This window comes from Siniperca chuatsi, linkage group LG15 (genome assembly GCF_020085105.1).
Source record: "Siniperca chuatsi isolate FFG_IHB_CAS linkage group LG15, ASM2008510v1, whole genome shotgun sequence".
Lineage (NCBI taxonomy): Eukaryota > Metazoa > Chordata > Actinopteri > Centrarchiformes > Sinipercidae > Siniperca > Siniperca chuatsi.
In genome coordinates, this window is record NC_058056.1 from 11,743,677 (window position 1) to 11,771,619 (window position 27,943).

The window sequence follows — 27,943 nt, forward strand, 5'->3', positions numbered from 1 at the left end:
AGACATGTATATGTTTTTATATTTAAACGCTATTTTTAAAACCAAAAGTAAATGCTAGAATTTATTCATTGAATTGTAGATGAACTGGTCGGTATGTACAAGCAAAATGCAGTAGTAACAACAACAACAACAATAATAATATGGAACAAATGCGTTAGTAATTTGCACATTAGATACTAATTTTCAACTTTTATTGCACTATATAGTGCTGTTTATTGTTGGTATACATGAACGTTATGATGAAGACGTAGACGTAGCAGCAGGTCTGCAGTATTTATTTTTTAAATGTATTTAAAAAAAAAAATCATGTTCCTAATAGCCATTCCTTATCCTCTTGTTAATTGTAATTGGTTGAGTTTCACTTCCTGTTCTGTGGGGTTAAAATTGAAAAAGAGACTTTGTCGCCCTCTTCGGACGGTTTGGGCGAGTACAGTTGTGTGGTAGGGAGGCTCCGAATAGCAGCACGGGGAACAGAAGTTGGATCTAAAGTCTGGGAAACGACGCTAGCGAATTGGTGGTTTGGCATAATCTGATTTGTGACTGGATCAGAATGGCAAATAGTAGTGGATTGTCAGAAGATGACGATATGGAGACGGATTGGACACAAATTGTGAGTGGTAGGAAAGGAGGAGGAGGGAGGAAGGATAAAAGAGATAGCCAGTCGACATCTGCGGGAAAACGGGCATTAGAAGAGGAGGAGGAAGGGCGAGATGTCAGGAAAAAAATTATGATGGAGGAGTTTAAGGTTATTCTTAAATTTAAGATGGGGAGCGATATAGCATCGATTAGTCCAATAACGTTGACAACTGGATTGAGGAAGGCAACTGGGGATATAGAAATGGCAAAGGTGTTGCGTGATGGAAGTTTGTTGGTAAAGTGCAAAAATGTGGAGCAGAAAAATAAAGCGATGAAACTGCAAACAGTGTGTAAAAAATAAATAATGGAAAGAAGGATAGTTGGTGAGAAGAGAGGAGCTAGGGGAGTGATAACAGGGATCCCCATCGGAGAAAACTTGGAAGAAATAAGGAAACTGATGAAAGGAGGTAAAATCACAGGAATTAGACGGCTGCAGGCCTTCAGGAACGGGGAACAAGTGGATAGTGAGTCAGTACTGCTACAGTTCAATGATGTGCTTCCTAAAAAAGTAATGGTAGGCTACATGAGCTTTAATGTAAGAGAATATGTTCCTCCTCCGATAAGATGTTATAAATGTCAGCGGTATGGTCATACGGTCAATGTATGTAAAGGAAAGCAAAGATGTGGAAGATGTGGAGGAGAACATGCATATGGAGAGTGTGGAAGCAACGTTCAGGTTAAATGCTGTAACTGTGGAGGAAACCACACAGCAGCGTATGGTGGTTGCACCGTCAGGAGGCAGGCAGTGGAGATTCAAAGAGTAAGAGCAGAACGGAAAGTAACATATGCAGAGGCTGTGAGGATGTGTAACAGTGAAAGAAGAGAGGAGGGAGTTAACCAAAGTCATCCTGAAACAAATGCAGGAACAGCACAGATACATAGGGACAACACAGGAATATCAGTGGACAGGTTAGTGCTGTTTTTAGCATACGTCATCAACTGCTCAGAGCAAGCAAAAACCAAGACAGAAAAAATCAAAATCATAGTAAAGGCAGCGGCAAAATTCCTAAATATGAAAGATTTATCGTGGGAAAAGATACATGCTGACCTTAGTCAGGGAGAAGGGACCCCAGAGACAGCTTCACATATCAGACCATAATGTTGTTACTACTACAATGGAACGCCAGAAGTTTCATAGCAAATGGACAGGAGTTTAAAGGCTACATTGAGAAGTTAAGTAGGAAATCAGATGTCATATGTATTCAGGAGACATGGCTCAAGCCAAATCTGGAGTTCATTATTAAAGGATACACAACCATGCGTAAAGATAGATACAATGGAAATGGTGGAGGGTGTGCGATATTTATAAAAGAAGGTATAAAACATAGACGGTTAAGTACAGTACAAGACATGGAGGTAGTAGTAGTTGAAATTTGGTGCAAGAAAGAAAGTATGAGAATAGTAAACTTATATAACCCATGCAAAAAACTAGAAAAGGTAAAACTAGAATCAATACTGGAACAGTGGAGAGGTAATAGCATCTGGTGCGGAGACTTCAATGCACACAGCACAGTATGGGGTGAACGAGAAGATTTAAATGGAGAAATTGTAGAGGAACTAATGGACGAAAAGGAAATGGTATGTTTAAATGATGGGACAGGCACAAGGGTAAATTTGGTGAAGGGAACAGAATCAGCAATAGATCTCACTTTGGTATCGCAGTCTTTGGTCGGGGTAAGTAGGTGGGAAGTACTTAAAGGAAGCACTATAGGGAGTGATCACTATCCGATAGTCACAAGTATTGGAGTAGAAAGGGAAATAGAACAGGATGAGAGAGAAGGAAGATGGAAATTTGAAGAAGCAAATTGGAACAAGTATAGAATTATAACTGAAGGGAAATTAAAGGAGGTAAATATGAACCAGAAAATAGAAGGCCTCAATGCAGAGATAAACTGTATCATATTAGGAGCTGCAGAAGAGTCAATACCAAAAAGAAAAGGTAGGAAAAGGAAAAAGATAGTTCCGTGGTGGACACAAGAATGCAATTCTGCAATAAAAAATCGAAATAAGGCCTTTAAAATCTTGAAGAAAACACATAATTTTCAGAATTTTTTGAATATAAAAGAAAGCAGGCAGTAGTTAGGAGTACAGTAAAGCGAGTTAAAAGGGAATTCTGGAAGAGGTACTGTGACTCGCTTGGAAGGACTACACCATTAGACCGAGTATGGGGGATGATTAAGAGGATGTCTGGAAATAGGAAAGAGTATGGATATCCTATAATGAAAGATGGGAGGAATGTAGTAATAGAAGGTAAGGATAAAGCAGAGTTATTAGCAAGGCCATTTGTTAAGGTACATAGTACTGAAAATTTGAGTAATGAGGAAAAGAAGCAGAGAGATGGAACATTAGGAAAAAAATGTAGAAGCAATGCAGGATGTCGAGGAAGACAGAAGTGCAATAAACATGTTTAATATAAGAGAGCTAAATGATGCATTAAGAAAGTCGGGGAAAGCAACGCCAGGGAGAGACCAAATAAGTTATTGTATGCTAGGAAACTTAAGTGATAGGAGTAAAGGAGTATTGTTAGGATTATATAATAAAGTATGGGAAGAGGGATATTTGCCAAGTCAATGGAAAGAGGCAGTTATTGTCCCCATATGTAAGCCAGGTAAGGACCCAGGACTAGCGGAAAGTTATAGACCGATTGCCTTGACGTCACATGTAGGGAAAATTTTGGAAAAAATGATAAATGAAAGGTTAAGATTTCATTTAGAGACAAAAGATATGTTAAAGAATTACCAAAGTGGATTTAGAAAAGGAAGAAGCACAATTGATCCGGCTCTGTGTTTAGAAAACGAAATTAGGAAAGCTCAAATTAATAAAGAGTGTTTAGTAGCTGTATTCTTTGATGTTGAGAAGGCGTATAACATGTGGAAGGAAGGGTTAATGATAAAGTTACATCAAATGGGAATAAAAGGGAGAATGTATAGATGGGTTAAAAACTTCTTAACAGCGAGGTTGATATCAGTAAGAGTAGGAAAAGAATATAGTTCCAAGTATTTGGTGGAAAATGGAACTCCTCAAGGGAGTATAATCAGTCCAATGCTGTTCTCAATCATGATAAATGAAGTGTTTAGTTGTACAGATAGGTCGATAGGTGTCGCACTATTTGCAGATGACGGAGTTATGTGGAAAAAGGGAAGGAATATAGACTATGTAGTCAGGAAAGTGCAAGAGGCAATAAGGAAAGTAGAGGGCTGGGCAATGGAGTGGGGTTTTAGATTTTCAGTGGCAAAGACAAAGGCTATAAAGGAAAATTCAAGACCAGTTAAACTTGAACTCTATGGAGAAAGTTTAGAGAGAGTAGAACAGTTCAAGTATCTAGGTATTTGGTTCGACAAGAATCTTACCTGGTCTACGCATATAGGGAAAGTGGTTAAAAAGTGTAAAAAAGTACTGAATATCTTAAGGTGTTTGAGGGGTAGAGAGTGGGGAGCAAACAGGATTTCTCTGAAAACTGTATATATAGGATTAATCAGGGCAGTGCTAGACTATGGCAGCATAGTTTACCAATCAGCGTCAAAAACAATATTAAAGAAGTTGGACACAATACAATATCAGGCCTTGAGACTCTGCTGTGGTGCCATAAAAACTACTCCAGTATCAGCCTTGCAGGTGGAAATGAATGAAATGTCACTGGAAATCAGAAGAACTCAATTAGCACTAACATACTGGGCAAACTTAAAGGGCCACAAGGAAAATCACCCTACGCAGAAGGTGTTGAAACCATGCCAAGAGAAAGAAAAACGACAGATCAACAGCTTCAGTTGGACAATAGGAAATGCAGCTAATGGAATAGGGATAGGGGATATAATGTTCAGCCCCACGGTACCGTTCTCCGTAGTCCCACCTTGGTTATTAGGAGAGATAATGGTGGACCTGCACCTTCTGGAAAGGAAGAAAGAGAGGAACATAGATAGGAAACAAGTCTACAGATATATAGAGGAAAATGACGCTGAGTATACGAAAATATACACTGATGCATCAAAAGCAGGATGTAATAGAATAGGAGTTGCATTCATAATCCCAGATTTAAATGTAATGTCAAATAAAAGAGTTAGTAACAACCTTTCAGTATTCACAGGGGAAATGTTGGCTATTCTTTTAGCCCTTGAGTGGACAGAAAGCAGCAAACCAGACAAAGTATTAATAGGTTCAGATTCTAGTAGTGCGTTAACCAGTTTCAAGAGTATACAGTCAGAAGCAAGACAGGACATTATGCTGGAAATAGCGCAAACTATCTTCAGAATTACAAAAGCAGGAATAATAGTGAAATTCATCTGGATTCCAGCACATATAGGGGTACAAGGAAATGAACTGGCAGACAAGTATGCAAAAGATGCAACTAAGAAAGTAGAAGTAAATATGACAGTAAGTTATAGTAAAGCTGAAATTAAAAGCATAATTAAGGTAGAAATGAAAAAGAAATGGCAGGAAATTTGGAACAGGGAAACGAAAGGTAGACATTACTATAGTATCCCAAAGAAAGTAGGAGAAATGAGGGAAACCAGTAGATCCAAAAAAGAAGAAGACATTATATCAAGGATGAGGTTTGGGCATACTGGTCTTAATAGTACACTGAAGATAAGGGTAGGCATAAGACCATTCTGATCCACACTCCATTTCAGAAGGTGGCGGTAATGCACCAAAAGTTGTTTGCCAACCGCCATAAAACATCAGAAGAAGAAGAAGAAGAAGAAGACTAAGACTAAGAAGAAGTAGTCGCCTTCTTCTGTTCCGACATATTACATGCATACGTTCCCACAAAGTTTCATTTCTCGGAACAGATTCAGGCTCGTCAGACTATAAAATATGGGCCCTGGTCAGTATCGCTGTTCCTTTGACGATACTGATAACTTGTATGTTTTCCTTATAGATAGTTAACCAAATGAGCTGTAAATGTTGATTTCAGTTTTCCTTCTTGTGTCTCAGGTAAAACTGCTGCCATTGGAGCAGGAGCAGGTGAGACTTTGGAAAACCTTTTATGGAGCACCCGTTTACTTCTTCCGCATTTGAACGCACTTTAATGTAGAAAAGCCATTTACATGCTAAACCTATATAATGCTTGATCCGTTTTAAAGTGGCCTAACAAGTTAGCACACCATCGTTAGCAACAACTTTTCCTCTGCTGTGCAGCAGGCCTAGCTGCTGTGGTCGCGGCCCCTGTCGCTCTGGGGGCCATAGGCTTCACCTCGGCGGGGATAGCGGCAGGCTCCTATGCTGCCAGCATGATGTCGGCTGCTGCAGTTGCTAACGGAGGGGCGGTGGCAGCAGGAAGTACGGTGGCTGTTTTGCAGGCAGCAGGTAAACAGCAAAACTAGACACGTCTATGGAGGTTTAAACGCTCGTATCTTCATAGTAAGATGATCATTGCTGGAACAATAATCAAAAGGGAATCATGTGGCGTGTAACTCATACTTTCTTTGTGTAACAATACGTACAATCTTACGCAAGGGTGTTGCAAACCTGGAACTGAAACAACAACGTCACAATAGAGATTAATAAACTTCTGTCGATAATTAGTACAGCATTCAACAAAATAAAGTGTGTAGGTGCAATTTAATGATACTACTTTATACACTGATAATAGTGCTACTGTTTGATTTAGTCTGTTGGCATGAGAACAGGGCTTTCTGAGCTTCCCTGTAGCTCCATACCTTGATAAAAACCTGTGTAATGTTCTTGCTGCAGGTGCAGCAGGTCTGTCAGGAGCTGCCACTGCAGCTGTGGCCGGTGTTGGAGCAGCTGTTGGAGGAGCTGTGGGATGGCTGACTAGCTTCATCCCGAAAAGATCAAAGTAACAAGAGGAATTTGAAATATATTCAATTTTTGAATGTTTTGTGCAATAAATCTGTACAACCTGTGAAAGATACTGGTTCAGTGTGTCTTAAATATTTCCATTCTTTATATAGTCCATCAGACAGGACTGAATGTTCACTGGTTCATTAACTTTTTTTTTGTTTTTTCTGGCCACAGTAAAGTTCAGTTTAATTCTTTAAATCGGGAACTGAACTGTGATGGAGAATCAACAGTCATTTTCAGTCTTGTCTGATTGCACATTTCATTCAGGACTTGTTTGACTTCTCACTGGAATATCTGCCGATATGTTGTGCTGCTGACACTGTGGACTGTTTTTTTTTTATTTGTATTTTTTGTTGTTTTTTCCCATATTGTACTGAAAACAAATTTCCCAGTGAAGTAAAATGTCATCATCATGGTGTCCCTAGAGGAAAAATCTGGGGATCACCAGTCAGCAGGCAAGTACTCTGAATCTGAACGAAAGAGGGCGTCAGAGAGAGAGAGAGACAAACTGTTTCATTTCTATAGAAATGAAACAACGCTCAGTATATAAAATTCAGCCCAGTTCAGCGCCCATCAAAACAAAGAAAGACATGGACCCCGGTGAGTATCACTGTATCTTTGACCATACTCATACATTTCTTTGAAAGTACTGCTACTTATATATTTTCCTTTTATTATAAAAAAATGTAAAAATGACCGTATCCATAGCAAATGTCTTTGATTAAACCAGATGAGCTGTAAATGTTTTGTTTTCATCTTGTTTCAGTGACAGCCGCATACCTAGTAGGAGGAGCAGGTGAGACTTTGGGAAACCTTTTATGGAGCACCTGTGTTTACTCTGTCAGCTGGTTTCAACGCACTTCAATGTAGAAACGCCATTTACATGCTAAACCTATATAATGCTTGATCCGTTTTAAAGTAGCCTAACAAGTTAGCACACCATCGTTAGCAACAACTTTTCCTCTGCTGTGCAGCAGCTGCTGTGGTCGCGGCCCCTGTCGCTCTGGGGGCCATAGGCTTCACCTCGGCGGGGATAGCGGCAGGCTCCTATGCTGCCAGCATGATGTCGGCTGCTGCAGTTGCTAACGGAGGGGCGGTGGCAGCAGGAAGTACGGTGGCTGTTTTGCAGGCAGCAGGTAAACAGCAAAACTAGACACGTCTATGGAGGTTTAAACGCTCGTATCTTCAAAGTAAGAGATATGTCTTTCTGAAGTGCAACAACAACAACACAAAATCCTACACAGGTGTCTCGCAAACCTGGGACTGAAAGAAACAATCATTTCACTTTGTCATAGCAGAGATTTGTAGCTTTGTGTTTGCAATAAAGTATTTAGGTAGAATATAATGACACTACTGTGTATAATAGTGCTACTGTTTGATTTAGTCTGTTGGCATGAGAACAGGGCTTTCTGAGCTTCCCTGTAGCTCCATACCTTGATAAAAACCTGTGTAATGTTCTTGCTGCAGCTGCAGCAGGTCTGTCAGGAGCTGCCACTGCAGCTGTGGCCGGTGTTGGAGCAGCTGTGGGCTGGCTGGCTGCAATCATCTGAAAATCATGGAGTCATGAAGGAACAAGATGAATTTACAATATTTTTACTTTTGCCAAATGAGGGAGGCAACTGCAAATTATATCACTTCATTTACTAAACAGAACTTTTGACAGCTGAAATGTATTGGTCAATAAAGCTGTAAAACCTGTGAAAGATACTGGTTCAGTGTGTCGTCCATAAATATTTCCATTCCTCATAACGTCCACCAGAAAGGACTGAGTAAATGAATAAAAGTGTTCACTGGTGAATGTCTTTCTCTCTCTCTCTGTGGTTTGAAGGAGTAGTCTGAACTAAACTGCTTTAGCAACTTTGTAAGTGATGACTTACCACCTCAGAAATGTTAAACATGTGAATTTCATTTTCTCTTCTTGTTGATCAGACCTGTTTCATTGAACTAATGCATATTTGGTGGTAAACCCTACTTTGCCTTTTGTGTTCATGTATATTGACTCCCCTAAATGAATGAGTTTTAAATAATTAACTTGTCTGTAACTTTTAGTAAGGGTGTTATGAATTCTACAATTTGGATTACAACCTCTTAAATTTTGAAAATCTCATTCTATTTTCAGAAGTTCGATTGATATTTAAGACAATTTACAGTGCCACTTCTCCAACATTGAAGAGCTTTTTTCAGCTCCCGCTCTGAACAAATGAGCAGAGCCTCTTGATCTACTCTAAACTCAGACTTAAACATCGACTACCTTTGCACAATCTGCTATTGTTAAGATTTTGGGTCTGTGTTCTGTTCTGTTTCCTGTTTTATTTTGAAATAGCCTCCTTCCCTCAAGTGTCTTTTAGTTTTGCTTCATGTCTTTCATTGTTTTCATCTGTGTCTATTTGTCTACTTAACCTAAGTGTATTTAGTCTGTGTCCTTCCTTTGTTCTGGGCCAGTTTGTCGTTGTATCGCAGTCAGCACCCTGGTTTTTGTGTACCTTACCTGTCTGTGGCTTTTGGATTTTGCCTGCTCACTGTTGGACATGTGTTGACACACCATAACAGCTTTTCCATTTACAGCCATCAAACATTGGAATATGCTTCCAGCTGTGTTTAAAACTTACACAGACGTTCATTCTTTTTCCCATGGTGCAAAAAAAAAGGATACTGAGCAACTACTTGTGCATTAATTTGACTGTGATTCAGATTTGTTATTGTAATTTTAGTTTTATAGTATAGTACTGGATGAATGTGCTGGTATTTGATGTATGCTTGTAGATTTGTCTATATAATTATTAGTGCATTAGACTTTGTAATGGTGTTGCATGTAAATTACTGTTTTTAGTATCTAGTGATTGTTCTGTGTGTACTCATATTTTGAAATTTCCAGTACCGTGGACTTACACCACAAAATGCTGTCAATGTTGAGATCAAAAGCTTGAACACCCATACACTGCCCAAACCTTTTTGCTCTGCTGTTTTGAAATTCAAAGTGAAATGATGTTGAACATGAATCACCAGTGCACAATAGATGTTTATGATCATAATTCACAGCGCTGTGTCAGGCCAACCTATGTTAGAAAAGCCATAGGTGGCCACATCAGCAGATTTAGTCAGCTGGTTTTGTACAGACATTCATGGCAAATATGTTTGTGATCCCCTGATTTTTCATCTAGCGCCACCATGAGGTTGACGTTTTTGTTTTTGTGAAATGTCTCATCTCTTGCCATCAATTGTAAAAGGATAAATTGTAATAACTTTGGTGATCCTTTAGCTTTTCAGAATTAATGACATTCCCAATACCCTCAGCTATACTTTGTCTTTAGTGCTAATTAGTTAATATTAGCATGCTAGATGGTGAACATGATAAACATTATACCTGCTAAAACATCAGAATGTTAACATTGTTATTGTGAACATGTTAGCATGCTGACATTCAGCTCAGAGCACCACTGTGTCTAAGAACATCCTCACGGAGCCGCTAGACTCTTAGTCTTGTTAAATTAACACTACGCAGATGTTTGCAATTGCTACAGTAACAACAGAGTGATTGCTTTATTTGAATGCATTTTATTTTGGTTTAGAATTGGACAGTATAATATATAAGTGTTCAAGAGCTCAGAAGCATCATCTTTTGTCTTTAGATTCAGTTAAATGGTGTCAAAACAAAGATTCATTAGAGTTAATAAACATCCTGAAAATGACCCTGGGCTGCTTCCACATTTATAAAACAACTTTTTGGTTTATTGAAATACTTAATGCCCAGTAGCTGTCCTGTGTCAACCACTTTTAGATTTTTCATGTTCTTTTTATAACCGTATTATTCTTGCTTCTCGACTGATGCTTTAAGTTGAGTGTGGCATACGCGTGAATACAACATTTTATTAAGTTTATTAGCTCTATCACAGTACAAAACAACATAATTTGTAGTTGTCTTCATTAGGTAAAGAGTGCATTTGTTGCATATCCATGCTGTAAATCATTAGTGGGTTTCAGTTTGGTTACAAATGGTTGATAGCAGCCATCCCACTGTTCCTCCAGCGCCAGCCACAACTCCATTGGCAAACCATGACAGACCAGCTGCACCTGCAGTGAGATTACATTACATTTGAGGATTTCCGGCAGACATCAGCTCCATGTTACACTTGCCTGTCCATAAGTAAAGCTTTTATTCCACAGTTTAAAATGACTTCAGAATATCTGCAGGGGATTAAAAATGACACTCCATCCTTTTCTCTATTTTGTAGCAAACCGTCCTCGCCAACTGAAAATTGAAGACGCTTCCTCAACTTATTATTATTATTATTAGCAGCACATTCACACATTGATGTTCAATGAGAGCATTCACTCTCTTTGGCATTTAGACCTAATGGTGAATGATTATATTGAGCCTCACCTCAGGCTGCTCCTCTCTACTATAAAAACATTTTTATTTGTTGAAGGCACTTTTTCAAGATCTTTGTATTGACTGGCTGGAGACAGGCGGCCATTAAGATAACAAGATGTAAATAAAATATCCAGTTTACCAGCTGACTGCAAGAATGCCACCAGTCCTCCTGCTGCAACTCCTCCTCCATTAGCAATGGCAAAATATGCCATCAGTTTGGCAGCAATGGAGCCTGCTGCTATTCCAGTTGAAGAGAAACCTAGGGCAGCCAGAGCAGCAGGAGTCAGGACCAGAGACGCAGCACCTCCTGGGCAAGAACATAGCAAAAGAATTGTCTGTAATGATGAAAGTACAACTAGGGGGTATTGTTTAAAATGTGTGTTTTACCTGCGCCTATAACGATGGCTTTACCTGTTAATGAAACACAAAAGAAAACATTATTCATGCTGAGCTGCCCTGAGCAGATAGATATATTTGATCATTTATATATTTGCTGATTAACATGAAGGAACAGTATTCTCAAAGAAAAATGTACACTCAAATTATTTCTTTTGCCTCTATAAGGAGGGCCATACCTGTTAATGAAATACAAAAAACAAAAACATGTTATTCATGCAGAGCTGCCCTGAGCAGATATATTTGGTAATTAATATATTTTCTGATTGGTAATTTGTAGGAACAGTATCCTCAAAGAAAAATGTATACTAACAAGCTTCTTTGTCTGCGCTTGTAAGGAGGGCCTTACCTGTTAATGAAACACAAAAGAAAACAAACATGTTCACACTGAGCTGCCCTGAGCAGATATATTCATATATTAATTCATATACTTACTTATTAATATTAACAGTATTGTCAAAGAAAAATGTATACTCACAAACTGTTTCCATGTCAGCTTAGGGAGTGTTGTCCTTCTGTGTCTTAGACTTAACTGAGCTCAAAGAAATGTGTTTTTAATGCGTGGGCGAGGCTACGGCATATCAAGTTTACATTTCTTTCAAATCGATAGTGTCAAAAATCACACAAATCATTTCTGAGAAACTGAAACTTATGAAGGACAGTAATTTTGAACTAGAGTGCTCCTTCAAATCAGCATTATCATGATACTTGTTGAAGTAAATAGGAAAAATAAAGAGAATAAGTTTCAAGTGTAAGCAGTTGTAATAGTGTGATAGAAAATACAGTGGTTACTATGGGGTATTCATTGACATTATTGTGTGAGGAATACTGCATTCGTCAGACATATCCATGATTAGACATATCAATATACTACATCTGATTATTGTAATGTAGCCCTCTCTCTCTCTCTCCGCGCGCGTACTGGTCTCCAGCACCGCCGCTGTTACTCTGCGCTGTGTTGTGTATGATCGTGGACGGTGGTAGAGGAAGGGGACGCGGACACAGAGGGGTTCGGGATTGTGGCTTGACCGTTTATTCCACAGCTCGACATCTATAGCGTTGATAACACGAACTGAGGTTAAATTTTAAACTATCAAAGTACATTTCAAATGCACATGTAACTCAATAGCAAGCACTCACTGCTTATATTATAATAGATAGCTTTGCATTAGCCTCCACACATTAATCACATTTAAACGAAAGAATAAAACATTTTAACTCTCCGTATTACTCTGCATTTAGGTCTTTAACAGTTTAAAACACAAAATATCTGACTTTAGTGTGATAACAACGAAGATATTTTTCATTGCAACTTCCACTATCGTTAACATGGCTTACCTATAGCGTTGATAACACGAACTGAGGAAAAGTATCAACACTACGGTACATCAAGAGGTTCAAACCATGCTAAAGGCACTTGAATCTGCCTTAACACAACAGTGGTATAGCGACGTCTTGTGGACAACACAATACACTGCCTTACAGTAAAAAATAAGTGAAATGACTCACTGGTCTTCCTATGATGTTGAATAAGTTGTAATAAGCTGTTTGGTGTTTGTCTCCCCCTGCTGTGAAGAGGAAGAAACATTTTGGCCCCCATCAATTTCCATCCTTTTTATTTTCTCTGTATAAAGGCTGGAGTTCACTTGCTGGTCTCTCTGTAAAGTAAAGCCTATCTTTCCTGCACTCTTGCTTTTTATTCTAATTCTTGACTGAGAGTAAGAGGTTGAAACTTCTTTCACCTCTGCAACTTAATAAATAATAACCAGTTTGCTGGGGTGGTCTTCTTTACTTTAATCTTGATACAGAAAAACTTGCATAAAAGTTCACAGTGCTCATTTGGCCCAGATTTACCCATATTATTCCACATCTGAGAAAGTTTGTTATACCAAAGGACAAGTAGCCGAAATGAAAATTGCACACGATGGATGTCAGTAAATGCTAATTATGTTAAAACTCATCTTTATTGTCTTGAACAAGAAATATTACATAAACAAAATTATCCCATTTTACCAATATAATTCATTTGCAATCTTAAAATACATTCATATACATTGATCAAACAACCACATGTACATACATATACATACATATACCAACAACATGCGTGATTGACAAAAAAAATCCACCAATAGTGAGAAAAGGGCACCAGTTTTAAAAACACACAGACAAGCAGTAAAGTGATAGAATTATGTAAATCCAATCTGTATGTCTTCAGTGCAGCTCTGTAGCTTCTAATCAAGTTAGCACATCCAGGCTGCATTCAGACTCCCTCAAAAATAGTCTTAAGTCACTTCATGTTTCCTCAGTAACCTGGCATCTATGTAAATATTGTTTAGACTTTGTAGATTTTGTTATATTTCTTATATTTGGTTCTGTTTGATTTTAAATACACTTTATTTTACAAAGGCTTTTTTAGTCTTTCAAAGGGGTTATACAATGTTTACAGATGTGGGTAAAAATGTATAAATACAGAAAATAATACAGGAGTTTGCTGGTATATGAGGTAATTGTCCTGCTGCAAATGGAAATTTTAAACACAAACAGCACTGAGTAGCCTATGGCTTTCTAGGAAAGGAGATCTTTATACAGCGTTTACAAGTTGTAACTAATGGCTTTATTAATGGCTAAAGAATCATTTACTAATGCTTTCTAAAACAATTGGAAGCCATTATTAAGAACAAATTAAGGGTTACCATGTTGTGAATAATCCCTTTGCCTGTTGCTTATCCTCTCTATTAAAAAATAATGCAGTTATAAATGTCAGCAAACCATTAATTAGTAGTTAATAAATAGATCTTGGTCTAGATCCTCTGCAGCCCTTTTCCACAAGGTACACGGCCATATGGTCCAATCAGTTAAAGACATTTTTCACAACCTGGCAACCCAAACACTGGTTCTTCAGTAAATGATTTATTAACTATTAATAAAGCCATTATTACAACATATAAACTGTTTATAAGGGGTTCCCCATTAGAAAGTTGTAGCACTTAATGAACTGGTAATGTAACAACCAATGGATAAAAAACCCTCTGAATTAAAATGTCATCAGCTGTTAATGAAAGAAGTTATTTTGTATTATGACATATAATTGCTGTATAATTACAATATTATATAATATAACATATTGCATCGACTGGGTTTTAATACATTTGCAAGCCATTTTCAATAATTTTTTTATAGTTTTGCATACAGTTATCAACATCTTTAGCTGCTAAAAGACTAAATGTCCCTTTAGTCTCCTGTGCCTCTGCACAGTCATGTCCAGGCTACTTTGGTGCTGAAGAAGTCTCTTTGTCTTTAATTCCTTTCTTGGTAACTCTCTGAGCTATCCCATAGGGCACGTGGCACGCTACTGTCCCCATTTCTGCTGCCCCCTCCACATGAAACATCTGATCGTCAAAGAAAATGTGCGGCCTGATCTTCTCCAGCATGGGGCCCTTTGGTGCCCCTGCCAGAAAGAGAGCCTCATCGATCTCCAGACCCCATGAACGTAGAGTTTTCAGGGCTCTGGTACCAGAGCTGGCCGCGCTGCGAGCTGTCACCAAGTAGGTCCGGATGGGGCAGTCCATGCGCTGGTCTTTGCCATAAAACTTCTTCTGTAGCTTTCCCAAAGCCTCCAGGAAACCTTTCAGTGGTCCCTGCAGAAATAAGGAACAAAGTAAGCCCACAGTCTTCATTTGGTAGTTTCTACATTTATATGTGGCTCATTACACATTCAAATCTAAGTAATTGTTAGAATCTGGGCCAAAAACCAAAGTTCATAACAAACTGTGCTCCATATGCAGAGTTTACCAGCTGCTTTATTATAATTCCAGTCTTACTTTCATAGTATTGACCATCATTCCTATTAGTACAATGACATTATAATTATCAAGTTAGTTCCTGAGATCTGGAAATGCGGCGTCATGACAAAAAGAAGTCAGATAGATTTAAAACATTTATTTGGAAGAGAAAATACAAAAGGTAAAATTATGGACCAAGTTTACAGACCAAATTCCTTGTTCATGTTTGACCTCCTGTACTTAATGTAGTTCCACACGTACACATTGTTTTCCTGTTCAGTTAGGGATTGTTGCCCACATTTCAGGTGTGTTCACTTTCAGTTTTACATCTTATTTAAGTTCTTTTCAAATCTGACTTGTTAACAGCCTGTCTGATTGTTTAACTGCTTGTTTCTTGCTCTCGCCGATTGTTTTGTAGAGAGATCACCATGTTTCCCAATCTCAGAAATGACTTTTGTCAGTACAATTTTATTTAGGTGATAGAAATGATGGTCAAAAATACAAAAATAAGATCCAAGTTGTAGTAAACCAGAACTATCCTTTCATTGAATGTACTAAATGCATTACATTTCCAATAGTAGTGTGATACTGATAATCGTCAGTATGTGTATACTGTACATGGTCCAGAGGCTTGTTCTCGTGTGCCTTCTCGTGCTCAAAGAACTTGTCCAGTCCATGGGCCTTGTAAATGCGCTCAGACTCATCAGAGAAGAGGACGGCGTCACCATCAAAGGCAACACGCAGCTGAGTCTCCGACACTTCTGTCATCTTCTCTGGGGTGAACATGGTGGCCGCTGCTATGCCTGAATGCATTGTTTAAAATCAGGTGTGTATCAATACATCTTACATAGCAGAGACACTTTTTCCTCCTTTTTTAACACATATATTTATTCTTTTTCCATGTATAACAAACTTGTTTTACCAATATTGTAGACATAACGTTAACCCTTTACCCACCCCCACTAAATTATATAATTATAACGACAGTACCCCACCCAAGAAGACAACAACAACATAGACACTAGTACAATAAAGGAATACAGACAAGAATGAGTAAGTAAATAATAATAGTACATGTTACTAATAATAAAAACAACACCACCAACAACAACAAAACAAAAGGAGGAAACAAAATACAATTAAAATAAAGAGTTTCTGCTTCTCCACATGGCTCCCCACCACCCTAAACATTCAACGAGCTTCTCTCTCTGCATCATTCATTAGGGTCATCCTCCAAAACCATTAGATAACCAACATCACCATATTTAAGATAGGAAAGAAAGTCAGTCTTCAAAAGCATTGTGGTTACCTTTGACAGAAAATGTTAGCTTTTCCATCGACATATTTGTTGCCATCTCTCTCAACCATCTGCCTCTCCTTGGTGTACTAATATTGTAAGGCATTGCCACGTTTTGCTTGTAGAAAACACATATCTATAAATTTGTATTCCTTTTGTTTCAAACGTATATTGTATGGGTATAACTGCAATATAAACGTATTTGCTTCGAGAGGAAGCTTAACATTGAGGATTACGTCTATCTTATGGTTCACCTCTTTCCTGAATTCCACCATGTCCTACACTCCCATACGCAGTGAATCAATGATCCCTTCAGTTCCTTACATTTAGTACAAATGTCAGGAATATCATTATTGAATTGGTGTAACTGGAGTGATGTAGGTACGCATCAGCCAGTTATATTGTTGCAATTTCAACCTTGTATTCACTGTTTGCTGCTGAGCATCCCTACATGCCTCCGTCCAGTCACTCGTTGAAATATACTCATTTAGATCCTTCTATTTTTCTAAACCCCCCTCATCAGCCCATATTTTAAACCAACTTTTGCCTCCTCAGTCTAGAATTACAGCTTCTCAATAATATGTAGCTTCTCTCTCTTTGTACTGACCTTCCTCCAGAGCTTCTCGCACCTTGACTGGATCAGCAGACAGGTAAAGGTTAGTGTGGTAGGCCTTCAAGTAGCCTATGGGGCTGTTTCCTCCCGTCATACAGAAGCGTTCGATGAACAACTCTGCAGAGAGGAGGAATCAAAAGTTCAGTGAACAGCTGATGTGCATAAAACTGAAGATATGCAAGAGTCAGCTGATCACAATGTTGTGAATGAATCTCACCATCACCATCTGGATTGATATTTTTGGGGAAGATGTTTATATGAGTCACTGATGACTTATGCTTTCATTTTACAATATGTACATCACTCACAGTTGCCTTGCCAGTGTATTTCTGTGTAAATGCCGAAGGAAGTTAAATACTGGTTGATATTTAATGTTGCTTTGAGGAATAAAATTTAAGAAGAATCAGGGGCGAACAGGGCATAACTGTAATATCAAATACTGATTCAGAGGCAGAGCAGGGAAGAGGAAGAGAAAGCCAGAGTGACATGAAAGGAAAGAGCCTGAGATCTTGTCTCGGGCAGTGCAGATTTTTCCGCTTGGCTTGACTACATCAAGCGCTGGGTGTGGGACTGCCAAACCCCTGCAAGGAGCCAGGACCGCAGATCCCCAACTCCCACCACCTATCCCTTGGGGTCATATTGTGGTGTGTAGACCATGAGAAAGATCCCACCATAACCACTGTCATCCCTGTTCATCCTCAGGGATAGAGCGCAACCCCTTAAACTGAGTGGCAGTCCATCGACACTCAGGGCTTCACAAAGGAAATAAACAAAATAGCTTCAGTTGAACTGTGAAGAACCACGGAACAAAAGATTCTTAGATTACTGGCCAATTCCTTTCCTTTTCTCTTTCTCTGTGTCTCTGTCTTTCTCCTCCTCTCGCTGAGTAAACAGAGGATTCTGTGACGTCTCGAGTAGACTTTCTGTCCACACTTGGGTGTCTGTGTGACCTGGGGAGGGACACTGGGTCATGAAGTCATTTACAGTGTGGGAATAGAGAGGACCAGCTGTGCGGAGCAGCTAGAGAATCTACAGGGCAACGGCACATTGCTAGAGTCCAGCCCACCCTCAATGTGTTTGTGTGTGTGTCAGTACATGGCCCTGTATTAGGTCTTGTGCTATTTCAGGTGATCACCCAATGAAAACCCAACCTTTTTACTAAGAGGTTGTAATGGTGGATGACACTGAAATTGACCAATATACCTGTAAACTGTCCATTTATGCATATTATATATTAATTTGTGCTGATGCATCTACACATACAGTATGCTTACATCTAGTTCAGTTTATAGCCTTGTTATTAATCTCAAAAGCAACGAAAACGGTGACCTTGCTGACTTTCAAGAAAGCCAGTCAGCAGGACAGATTTGAAGCTATATCAACCGTTTATTGACCCTCCAGAATGAAAGAAAAAACTAACTGAACTGTGTCAACACATTGGCAGAAGTGATGGATTGAAACCAGCCATTCAGCTGGTCAGAAAATGAATTGTATCAGCAAACAGTTACTCCATTCGTTTAAATGGATGATGACATTTTTATATTTTTCTAATTGTCAACAAATCCCAGGAAAAGACCAAAACCAACAATGTGTTAGTCCATCTCTCAGTACTTTCCAACTTCCAAAGCCTCTCAGCTCGAAGCTCATTGGTTCCTACTGAAGATGTAAAATGTTGAAACAGGTCATGAATATATACTTTCAGCTGGGCACTGTAGTTTTTTGCAAATATCTCTCAAACAGGAGTAAATACTGTATTTGTTGGGGACTATTTTCAGCTGCGGATTGATACCCGTTTGAAGCTCTAGTGAGTATTTACAGTGGCTGGATAGTGTATGTGGGATTGACTCAAAATAAACTACAGTGTCCATTTTCATTGTAATAAAGGAAGAGGTCACCCAGTGCAACAGTGTGGCTCACTGATATGTTTTTAATAGATTTGGACAATAATTGAGCTCTATACTATAAAGGAATAAGCTATGAGACACTTTGGCTACACAGACAATAGCTACTTGTTAGATCAATTTACTGTTGGTTTTGTTCTTTTCATGAAATTTGTTGTCAAAAATAAAAATATAGAATCTCACCAGTCTTATCCTTTAAATCTTTAGCAAACAATTTGCTATTCAATCAACATTCCTTATCATTGATTGACAATCATGTATTTGTATCTTTGGAAATCAATTTCTAACAAGGCATATGTTGTAAAGGGGCATAAATTGTAATTAATGGCTTTATTAATGGTTAATAAATCATTTATGGATGTCTGTGGTAAAATGTTCCAAATTTAAGGTTCCCTTCCTAGCTCTTTCCAAAGTTTTCGAAAATATCCCACAGCCTTCTTTTAGTGAATGGAACTTGCTCAGGTGTCATCACCTGACCTAAGAATGGAAATTTGGTCATGTGATATAACAGGTGTTTGTTTAAGAGGGTAGATTGTAACCCCTGTTTTGGCCTTTGCTGTCAGATGTTGAAGGGCTCAGTGATCTTTCTTCGACAGACATTACATTGTTATTATGCTATTGTTTATGACTAACATTTAATAAATTGCAGATATGACACCTTATTGAAAAGAGAGAGATAATTTATCAATATATATGTTGGTAAGTCATAAAGTAAGGGTTATTTCGCTACAACAGTCAGTTTAGAGAAGGATTCAACATTTTGGGACATACACTATTCACTTTCTTTCCAAGAGTTAGATGCCAAGACTGATACCACCCTCATGTCATTACAGTAAATATGAAGTAAGATCCAGCAGCTGGTTAGCTTAGCTTAGCATAAAGACTGGAATTAGGGGAAACAGTTAGCCTGGCTCTGTCCAAAGGCAACAAAATCCATCTACCAGCAAGACTAAAGCTCACTAATTAACACATCAAGAAACAGTTGTCGTTTTTTGACTTTAGTTTTTTATTTGACTTCAGCTTCATATTTACTGTATAAACCTTTGAGGGCCGTCCACATGTGTAGGGTTTGAAAATGCCCAACTTTGGCACCCCCAAGTGGTACTACTAACACTGGGCTATACCAAATTTCACCAGGATTGTCTAACTTTTCTACAAACAAAACATTATGCCACCAACTAATTTGAAAGATTTATAACCATGTCTACACATTGTGGCTTAAAAGAGCAAGCTAAAAAGATAAAGCCAGTGATGCTGGAAGAGGATATACGCCAGACAAAAGGATATTTTTCAAGTATGCCTTATAAGTTTTTATTGTTCATGCGTATTAGTAACTCACGGTGATGATTGATGGTATTGATGAGTCTTAGGCCGACGTGTGCGTGGTTGTTGGTCATGAGCACAACATCAAATAGCTCCTCACTCTCGGGGTAAAGCTCCCTCAGTCGAGTGTTTACAGCCTCCAGAGCCTGGCAGCACGACCAAACACAGATTTGAATTATTAAAAAACCCAATACTATATCACTGCAGTGGATGGGATGGAAGCGTGTGAGTGTTTGAGTGGGTTGGTGTTTTATGCTTATTACTCATTCACTGCCTCCAGAGACACGACCCAGCACATAACACTGACACCAAGGAATCACTCTGCACTGGGGTTGATATAGTATATATGTGTTTGTTTCTCCACCTCTTTCTCCTCATCGTCTCTGACCTTGACAAAGGAGAAGGCAGGTCCGGGGCTGAAAGGCTGCGTTTCATGCTCCACCTGATACTTGATGTACTCCTCCATGCCTTGCTGCTCATAGATATGCTGCTCCATCTCTGTGTTGAAGAGGACACGTGATGACACGGCGATGGTGATGGCATTCTCCGGCTTGGGCTGGAGGAAATGAGTTAAAAAACACTTCATGTACATCCAGCTTTGGCTTGTTCTTCACAAGCACAGTTGCCTTATTTGAATGAGAGGAGCTGATGAACAGAGTTGTAACTTTTCTGCCTGTAGAGACACAGTACATTATTCATATTCTGAGCAGTAGCATAAGAATACTGGAAAAACGTTTGCTGATTTGCAGACTCTGACAGTTGTAGAAAGGAATAATTTAATAAAGGCTTCACTGACATAGAACACTGGGTAAACTCAGTGAGGTGAAGTGACATAATAGAAGTGACTGTGTGATATGAAATACTTTCCCCTGCAAGACTGTGATAGTGCAGGCCCACATACCAGACTGACTGACACCTGTTAACTCTTTGGAGGCTGGGACAACAAACTATAACACACTGTGTATATAATAGTTCTTAAACTGTTTGACTGCTAATCATAACAAATTTTGAGATTTTTCTTGTGTTGTCATTCATTTTTAATTGGTTACGAGTGGGCTGAAATAGATATCACTGTAATTTCAGTAAGATTTAAAGATGAATCTATAAAAACTGTAAGATATTTCAACCTGAAACCTGGGGAGCAAATATGTACAGGATGAAAAATGACTTAAAGTGTTATTAAACAGAGTACATGTCATGTTTTTCCCAAACTTACAACCGAGACAACTCCTTTCATCCTGCAAGTGCCTGAAGTTGAAGTTGTTGCGTCTGTTTTTATATTTAGGTACATCCTCTCCAGGTAAGAAATCCAAACGAGCCAGTAGCGTTTACAGAGAACCATGCACCTGATCTGTAACAAGAGCTCTCCAGCTGACACAATAAATCCTTGCAGAGCTTCTGTATTCTGTTTCACCCAGCTACATCTCCACGAAATGTTCTTTTCAGCGAGGCTTCAAATGCAGCACTTGCTAGTCAGCCTGGTATTAACCCTCCTGCTGTTTTCACCAGAGCTAGACTTTGATAAAGTTGAGAGGTCAGTGTGTCTGTCTTCTCTCATCTGTCATTCATCATGTGACTTCAGTCTCGGCCACTATGAAATAAGCAGCCTCAAGTAGTGAACACAAATGTGTCTTGGCTGGCTTTAACTAGCAAGTAAAGGCAACATAATTCATCTCCAAAGTGATGACAGCAAGATAAAATTTGACTTCATAATTCACTTGTAATATGTGCAATGAGTGTCCTCTTTGCTGTCAACAACTCCAATACTTTGTAAAGGCATAGAAACTCATGGGAACTGTACCTGTAAATGGATGCTGCATGAGGAAGGCTGTGGGGATACTCACTGGTTTAGGTTTCCTGGTGGGAGTGGAGGGCTTCAAAACAGTCCTAGCATCTTCCCAGGGGGCTCGGCTGCTGCTGCCATTCCTGGTAAAGTCCTTTCCACTGGCGGTCAGAGTTTGACCGTTGTTTATACTCATCTTACCTCTTCAGCTGACCACTCTCCTGTCTCTCTCAGGTCCACACTGAGTCCCAGTGTGTCCCCTGATCGCTCTCTTTTCTAGTCTCTCTCTCTCTTTGGCAAGAGTCCCTCGAAAAGTCCTTACTCACTCTTGCACATTCACAATTTGAATTGCTGGTGCACTCAGGAGATGAGATCAATCTGACTGCAGCTACAGAGACACTTAGCTAAATGCTCTTAAAAAGGCAGAGGAGTGAGATGTTGCACAATAAAAGAGAGATGGAGAGAGATTCAAAATAAGACAGAATTCAAGCTGTTAATATTTTCTCTTTTTTCTAGCATCATACATATCATATTCCTCGTTCAGCTCTTCTGTGCTTGTCTTTTTATATGTGTTCCTCTCTCTCTCTCTCTCACACACACACACACACACACACACACACACACACACACACACACACACACTACTGACTTTTACATCCTCCCCCTTTTTAACTCTTTCAGTGTCTAATTCCCGGGAGCAGCAGCAGAGCGGATGATTTGATGTATGTGACAACTGGTTGATGCACCCTATTGGACAAAACAGGTCGGTGTGTCAAAACGCAGCTGTGTCATGATGCTTGTAATGCGTTCATGCTTCAGTTCTCCTCATAGAGAGGTGGGATTTAATATCTTTGAACAAAGAAGCAAAGCTATTTTCTCATACAATGCATTAACAGATCATTACAGTGAAGATGGTTACTATTATTTTAAGGTTCCACCCCCTTCGGGGCTTGAATCCCTATTGTGTTTGTGCTGTCGTATTATTATTATTTGTCTTGGCCCAATAACTGGAAATAATGTGCATGTTCTTCCACAGAAATATGAGCCCAATTGGCCACATGGGGGCGCTGTAATCAAGGCCTAAAAATGCAATTTTTAACAGGCGACGCCCCTCACACCATAAGTCCGAATTATTTGATATTTTTATAATGAGTCCAGCTCAATGTGCTCTACAAAAAAGCCTCTTGGACCATTAAAGTCTGCCTAACTAGATTTTCCGTCAAAACACATTTTTGACATCTCCTCTTAAATCGTAGGGCCGATTGCTACCAAATTTTGGTGGATCATCATTGGAGGAAGCTTATCAAATATTGTATAAAGATTGTTGATATCTTATTTAGTTTTCAAGATATTGACCAATGATCTTCAAAAGGGGCGTGGCTCAGCACATAAACAGACCAAAGTCAACAATTGGCCATCATAAAATTTACAGGATATGTTCACAGAAGTACCTGAAACATACCCTTAAAGTTTCCTTCAAATCGACCGCGAGGGGGCACTACAAATGCAAAAAAAAAATGGCCGTGGCATAACACGAATCAGATTATGAATCAGAAGTTGTTTGTTTTCTTCATTCTATTTGTGAAAATGCAAAAAAGGGAGATTTCACAGCTTTTGTCACGTCTAGGCCACATTTGACCAGGTCCAGATCAAAATCTTTAAACTTCTAATGGTCTGTGTTGGCTTGAACCCTGGAATTGCCGCTTGCGGCTATATTTGTTTTAGATATTATTACTACAAAAGCAGTTTAGGGGCATTGTAACCCATGTGCTCTAAACTCCCAATCATACACTATCATTTCATACTCCTGCTCAGCAGTGTGGGAAATGGAGTCCATCCTGGGTCATTTGCTTCCCCCTGTGCATCTAATGATATTTTCTTCTTGCCTCTTCCCATGTAAACCCCTGCAGGATCTTTCCATGGATTGAATTACAGAGCAGCAGTCCCAGTTGCCAGGCAACAGCCAGGGAGTCAGACACCCACATCTGGGATCTGATTGGCTGTGGGGACCCCAGACTGCATATACAGCCCACCAAATATGGCATCAATCAGAAACACACTGGTGATGCAGGCAACAAAGATGAAAGTCTAGGTTTCGCTTTGAAGAGTATAAACGCATTATAAATAATATAAGCTATGCTTTAATCACAACACAGGCAATTTACCAACTACAGATGTTTTGTGGGAGGAAGATACTGAGCAGACATCCATGCAGGGACTCAAGGAACAAAAGAGACACAGCCTGACGGGTGCATGGTGGACAACTGACATCAAGGCTATTTAGAAACATGCTATTTAGGCTATGTAGAAACACATTTAGTGTTGGTTCCTATACCTTCCATTTACACCAGGGGTCCATTACATTTATCCAATACTTCTACTGGCAGCACACATGAAACCGACTGCAAAGTGCCGTTTGCAGCTGTGCCCATGTTACCGGCAGGATGATGTGTCTGGCTGTGACCACGCACTCTCCTCCAGGGTCTCCAGAGACCAGACGCAAAGAGCTTTTATCGATTGACTGAAGACAGCTGAAGGATTGTGTGTCTTTTATTGTCTGAAACCTGAGGAACTATAGATACATACAATCTATTTACTCTTTAAGTACTTACATTGTATTTAGATATGTTAGACATAATTATAAATTAACCTTGCACATAAGTGTGTCCCAACAATTATGTACGTATAAAAATGAGCACAGATCAAATCTGACACCTGTGGATTTTTTTCAACATATTTAGTTAAATCCTGACACTTCCCAGTTGAGTTGCTTCATTATTTAGAGTCTCTCAGTATGATATTGTGATGATATTGAAAGCTAAATCAGTAATTTCTTGCATTTCAAGCTCACAGCCACTAGAGTGTAGTAGAGGATAGGTCAGCCTCTCAGCCTTCTCGTGTGGTCCTGAATACTTTACTGCTTCATTCATTCCTCTGGACGTTGTAGACAAAGAGGACATGAAAGAGAAACTCTGAGTATGAGAGAGGAAGTTGATCTGAAAAACAGAGTTTTTTTCTATCTTGAAACACTAACTTTGGCACAGTAGCTGTACGGCTATAACAGTTTACTCTAATAGGCTACTTTACAGACTTTCAGTGTCTGTGGTAATTAATATGTATTATTGTGACCTGAAACCTATGGTTTTAGTAGAATGAACCCAAGATTTTCTAGATTTATTATAGAATAACTAATATCCTATTTGATTAAAGAAAGGTTGGTAAAATGTGACAATGTAAAGCTTCACATGATGTAGAAATACTACATTTCATGTCTAAAAAGAGCCTTTGAAACAGCAAAAAACTCACATTCATAACATTATTTTAATTTGTTTCATGGGGGAAGTAAATACTTTCTGCTTTATCTGTGGAACCCTAATGATACATTTACCCTTTATGTGGCAAAGCCCTTAGCCCACACTTGCTTCTGCCTTTGTGTCTCTGCTTGCTAGTCTGAAGCTCTGAGGGGGTTAACAGGACATGGAGACAGTTGGGCCGCACCCACTGAGCTGATTTGAATAACGCCGGCATTTGGCGCGAGGGTCAGAGGAGCCAGCCTTTCTTCATACCGGCTGTGACACCACTCCCCTCCTCTCCCCTCCCCGTGCACCCTGGAGTGGCGGGAAATGCTAGAGAGAAAGAGACATAGAAATAGAGAGAAAGAGGGTGACAGGGACTGCACTGGCTGGACTCTGAGCTTTTGCACACCTACGCTGTACCTGCAGTCACTGGGTTGCCATGGATCCAAAATGTACCTTGGAAAAAGTACAGAGAGAAAGAAAAAAGGAAGAAAAAGCAGCACGCCCCCCTCTTTGTTTTGGCGCGAGACGGATAGAGAGATAATGCTCTCTCAGTGGTTGACTGTGGGTGGAGACAAAAGCAGGCATGAGTGGAGCGGGCCAGAACAAAGAGGGTAACAGCCTGGACTACCCCCTTCCTCTTATCAGCCCCCCCCCCAAAAAAAAACACAGCCTCGAGGCTTCAGGCCAGGCAGATGACTATTATAACCTTAATCAGTCCTTCAAAGCAACCACTCAGGCATGTTTGCCACCACCAGATTCTTTGTTCTAACTGGGGTTCTTCTTAGTTTTGGCTTGAACCCTTTCTCATTTCCATGCACGCACACACACACACACACACACATGCTGTTATCACACACAAGAAGAGGCCTTCTTCCTTTTCTTGCTGAGAATAGCGCTGGCTGTCATCCACTGCCAAGGTAAAGGACCCATATGAAGGTCATTTGCTGAAATGGCATCACAGACCATTAACGTCACCCACACCACACTCAAGTGACATTATTGGATTTGTTGTTATTGGATTTCTAGTCTAGAATCACCCCACCCTCCTAAATCTGTAGTGTAATTAAGTGGGTGGCAGCTGACTAAGCACTAGCACTCTTTTCATCGGCCAAAATTCACCCATCAGAGAGCAAAAAGAGCAGAGCAGCGGTTCCTCTCACTTCCTGCCTCCATTGGGTTCAACACAAAAACAGGAAGTCTGTGCTGCCTGTGTGTTTCCTAGGTCTTAAGAGCCTCTCTCTCTCTCAGTGCTTCACACACACAGGTCTAAAGTGGGGAAGAGGAAAGCAGAGCACTGATTATTACATAAGCTCCACAGTGGTGGTCACTCAGGCCCTGACGACAACAGCAGTCACATTCAGACGCAGGCTGAAAAGAAGGAATTGTAACCATGCAGAACGAACAGAGGCGTCTATACACTATACATTCACCATCTGATAACAGACAATCTGAAAGCACACAGTGCATGGGGGTGTGTGTGTGAACGGATCTGCATTTTAGCATTTTAATGTATATTGATGCAAATACACTCTCCATATACACTCTCACACTGCAATAATTGGTCAATAAATTGGCTTTTGATGTGTGTGTGTGTGTGTGTGTGTGTGTGTGTAGTGGGGGGTTGCTGATTACTGATGGCCTGACTGAGGGGGAGACAAAGAGCACAAGCACTAAAGTAGAGATCTAGAGGGGGGTTATAGTCGTGGTGGTGGGGAGACTGAGGTCTGCAGGGGGTTAAAGGGGATGGGGGAGGGGTAAAGCCCCACTCTGAGTAGCTTGGGGTGCATAAGGAGGTGGGGGTTGGTGGTGACGGCACTCAATGGGGCTAAATTCAAAAGATGCAGCAAGTGTCCCAACTTCAACTGAAGCAACCTTACACCACAGAACCAAACAATGGAACATCTGCTGGCTGACAAAGCCGGCAGTTTGCTGTGAGAGCAGCAGTGGCTCTGATTTAACGATGAAACCCCCAACAGCAGCAACAGGTTTCACCATATTCAGTAGATACTTGGCATTAGCTCAATTCCTTTGGCACCTCTGACTAGATTGCTTCATCTTATTTTGAAAGCATAAAATATGCTTTTTTAATATACTTTTTTCTATTCAAAAGCAGTTTGGGAACATGCCAAATTCTATGTTAAATAGTGCATTTACTAGTATCCCAGTTTTGGAGTATCCAGGTTATGTGGGAGTGCAAACATCATAATCGGTTTCAGAAACCCAGATAAGATCTTATCCCAGTTTTGTGAAATGTACTCATGCTAGCTAGGGTACTCCAGTAGTAAACAAGATACTGTGGCATATAAACATCTTATCTAGATTTCTACTCTAGATGTCTGCCATGTGTGTAGAGGCATCTTCAACCTGAGTTTCAGAGTAGTTAGACAGTAAAGCAAAAAAAATATGACCATAAAGAATTCAATGATGATCTCCATGCTGAAACGAAATTGACACCGGTAATGTTTGGCCATTTAGGGAGCAGGGCAACAAGCTGTAAACACAACATTGACATATTAACATGTTGTAAAGTTAATATGACAAATATGTTAACAACCTTTTTTTATTTACACATCAAGCAGACATGGTGTAATGTGATTATTAATTTGGGGTTGTCTTGCTCGTGTCCACCTGAAGAATGTAAGTCCAATATTCCATCCAATATTATTTAGCTCTGTTTTTGGTCTCCACCAACACCTGAGGAAAATGTTAGTACATATAATATTGTTTAGAGCAGCT

The 27,943-nt window shown here is 39.6% G+C and overlaps 3 protein-coding genes across 9 annotated transcripts; 1 reads left to right on the top strand and 2 right to left on the bottom strand.

The window, feature by feature from the left end:
* Positions 1 to 6,932: 6,932 nt before the first annotated feature.
* LOC122888997 (interferon alpha-inducible protein 27-like protein 2A) lies at positions 6,933 to 10,956 on the top strand. Its single transcript, XM_044223967.1, has 4 exons — positions 6,933 to 7,038; positions 7,205 to 7,234; positions 7,413 to 7,574; positions 10,671 to 10,956. The coding sequence occupies exons 1-4, from the start codon at positions 6,966 to 6,968 to the stop codon at positions 10,730 to 10,732; spliced, it is 327 nt and encodes a 108-aa protein (XP_044079902.1). The 5' UTR covers positions 6,933 to 6,965; the 3' UTR covers positions 10,733 to 10,956.
* On the bottom strand, positions 9,974 to 12,538 carry LOC122888995 (interferon alpha-inducible protein 27-like protein 2A). Of its 5 annotated transcripts, none has more exons than XM_044223966.1 (5): positions 11,685 to 12,538; positions 11,520 to 11,555; positions 11,198 to 11,221; positions 10,950 to 11,069; positions 9,974 to 10,509 (listed from the first exon to the last, which is right to left on the bottom strand). In XM_044223966.1, exons 1-5 carry the CDS (start codon positions 11,695 to 11,697, stop codon positions 10,406 to 10,408), a joined length of 297 nt encoding a protein of 98 aa, XP_044079901.1. In that variant the 5' UTR covers positions 11,698 to 12,538; the 3' UTR covers positions 9,974 to 10,405. The 5 variants fall into 5 exon arrangements, with proteins under 5 accessions (XP_044079901.1, XP_044079898.1, XP_044079900.1 ...); XM_044223963.1 differs by having other exon boundaries at positions 10,950 to 11,117; XM_044223965.1 differs by lacking the exon at positions 11,520 to 11,555 and having other exon boundaries at positions 10,950 to 11,117.
* A 613-nt stretch (positions 12,539 to 13,151) lies between these two features.
* Positions 13,152 to 24,407, bottom strand: LOC122888993 (cytosolic 5'-nucleotidase 1A-like). Of its 3 annotated transcripts, none has more exons than XM_044223958.1 (6): positions 21,970 to 24,395; positions 20,514 to 20,681; positions 20,142 to 20,271; positions 16,896 to 17,018; positions 15,610 to 15,794; positions 13,152 to 14,847 (listed from the first exon to the last, which is right to left on the bottom strand). In XM_044223958.1, exons 1-6 carry the CDS (start codon positions 22,102 to 22,104, stop codon positions 14,476 to 14,478), a joined length of 1,113 nt encoding a protein of 370 aa, XP_044079893.1. In that variant the 5' UTR covers positions 22,105 to 24,395; the 3' UTR covers positions 13,152 to 14,475. The 3 variants fall into 3 exon arrangements, with proteins under 3 accessions (XP_044079893.1, XP_044079894.1, XP_044079895.1); XM_044223959.1 differs by lacking the exon at positions 21,970 to 24,395 and adding an exon at positions 21,342 to 21,925; XM_044223960.1 differs by lacking the exon at positions 16,896 to 17,018 and having other exon boundaries at positions 21,970 to 24,407.
* Between the last annotated feature and the right edge of the window lie 3,536 nt (positions 24,408 to 27,943).

What these genes read in the sequence shown, in the direction of transcription:
- LOC122888995 (XM_044223962.1), bottom strand. Translation starts at nt 11,586, where the DNA reads ATGTTTGTTTTCTTTTGTGTTTCATTAACAGGTAAGGCCCTCCTTACA. An exon ending in AAGCGCAGACAAAGAAGCTT is followed by an intron (nt 11,222 to 11,519) that starts GTTAGTATACAT and finishes TTTCATTAACAG; the next exon opens with GTAAAGCCATCGTTATAGGC. An exon ending in GGCATTCTTGCAGTCAGCTG is followed by an intron (nt 10,510 to 10,949) that starts GTAAACTGGATA and finishes ATCTCACTGCAG; the next exon opens with GTGCAGCTGGTCTGTCATGG.
- LOC122888997 (XM_044223967.1), top strand. Translation starts at nt 6,966, where the DNA reads ATGAAACAACGCTCAGTATATAAAATTCAGCCCAGTTCAGCGCCCATC. An exon ending in AAAGAAAGACATGGACCCCG is followed by an intron (nt 7,039 to 7,204) that starts GTGAGTATCACT and finishes ATCTTGTTTCAG; the next exon opens with TGACAGCCGCATACCTAGTA. An exon ending in GGCTGTTTTGCAGGCAGCAG is followed by an intron (nt 7,575 to 10,670) that starts GTAAACAGCAAA and finishes TCTATTTTGTAG; the next exon opens with CAAACCGTCCTCGCCAACTG.
- LOC122888993 (XM_044223958.1), bottom strand. Translation starts at nt 22,104, where the DNA reads ATGAGTATAAACAACGGTCAAACTCTGACCGCCAGTGGAAAGGACTTT. An exon ending in CAATACCATCAATCATCACC is followed by an intron (nt 17,019 to 20,141) that starts GTGAGTTACTAA and finishes TCCTCTCTGCAG; the next exon opens with AGTTGTTCATCGAACGCTTC. An exon ending in GCGAGAAGCTCTGGAGGAAG is followed by an intron (nt 15,795 to 16,895) that starts GTCAGTACAAAG and finishes CAATGCATTCAG; the next exon opens with GCATAGCAGCGGCCACCATG.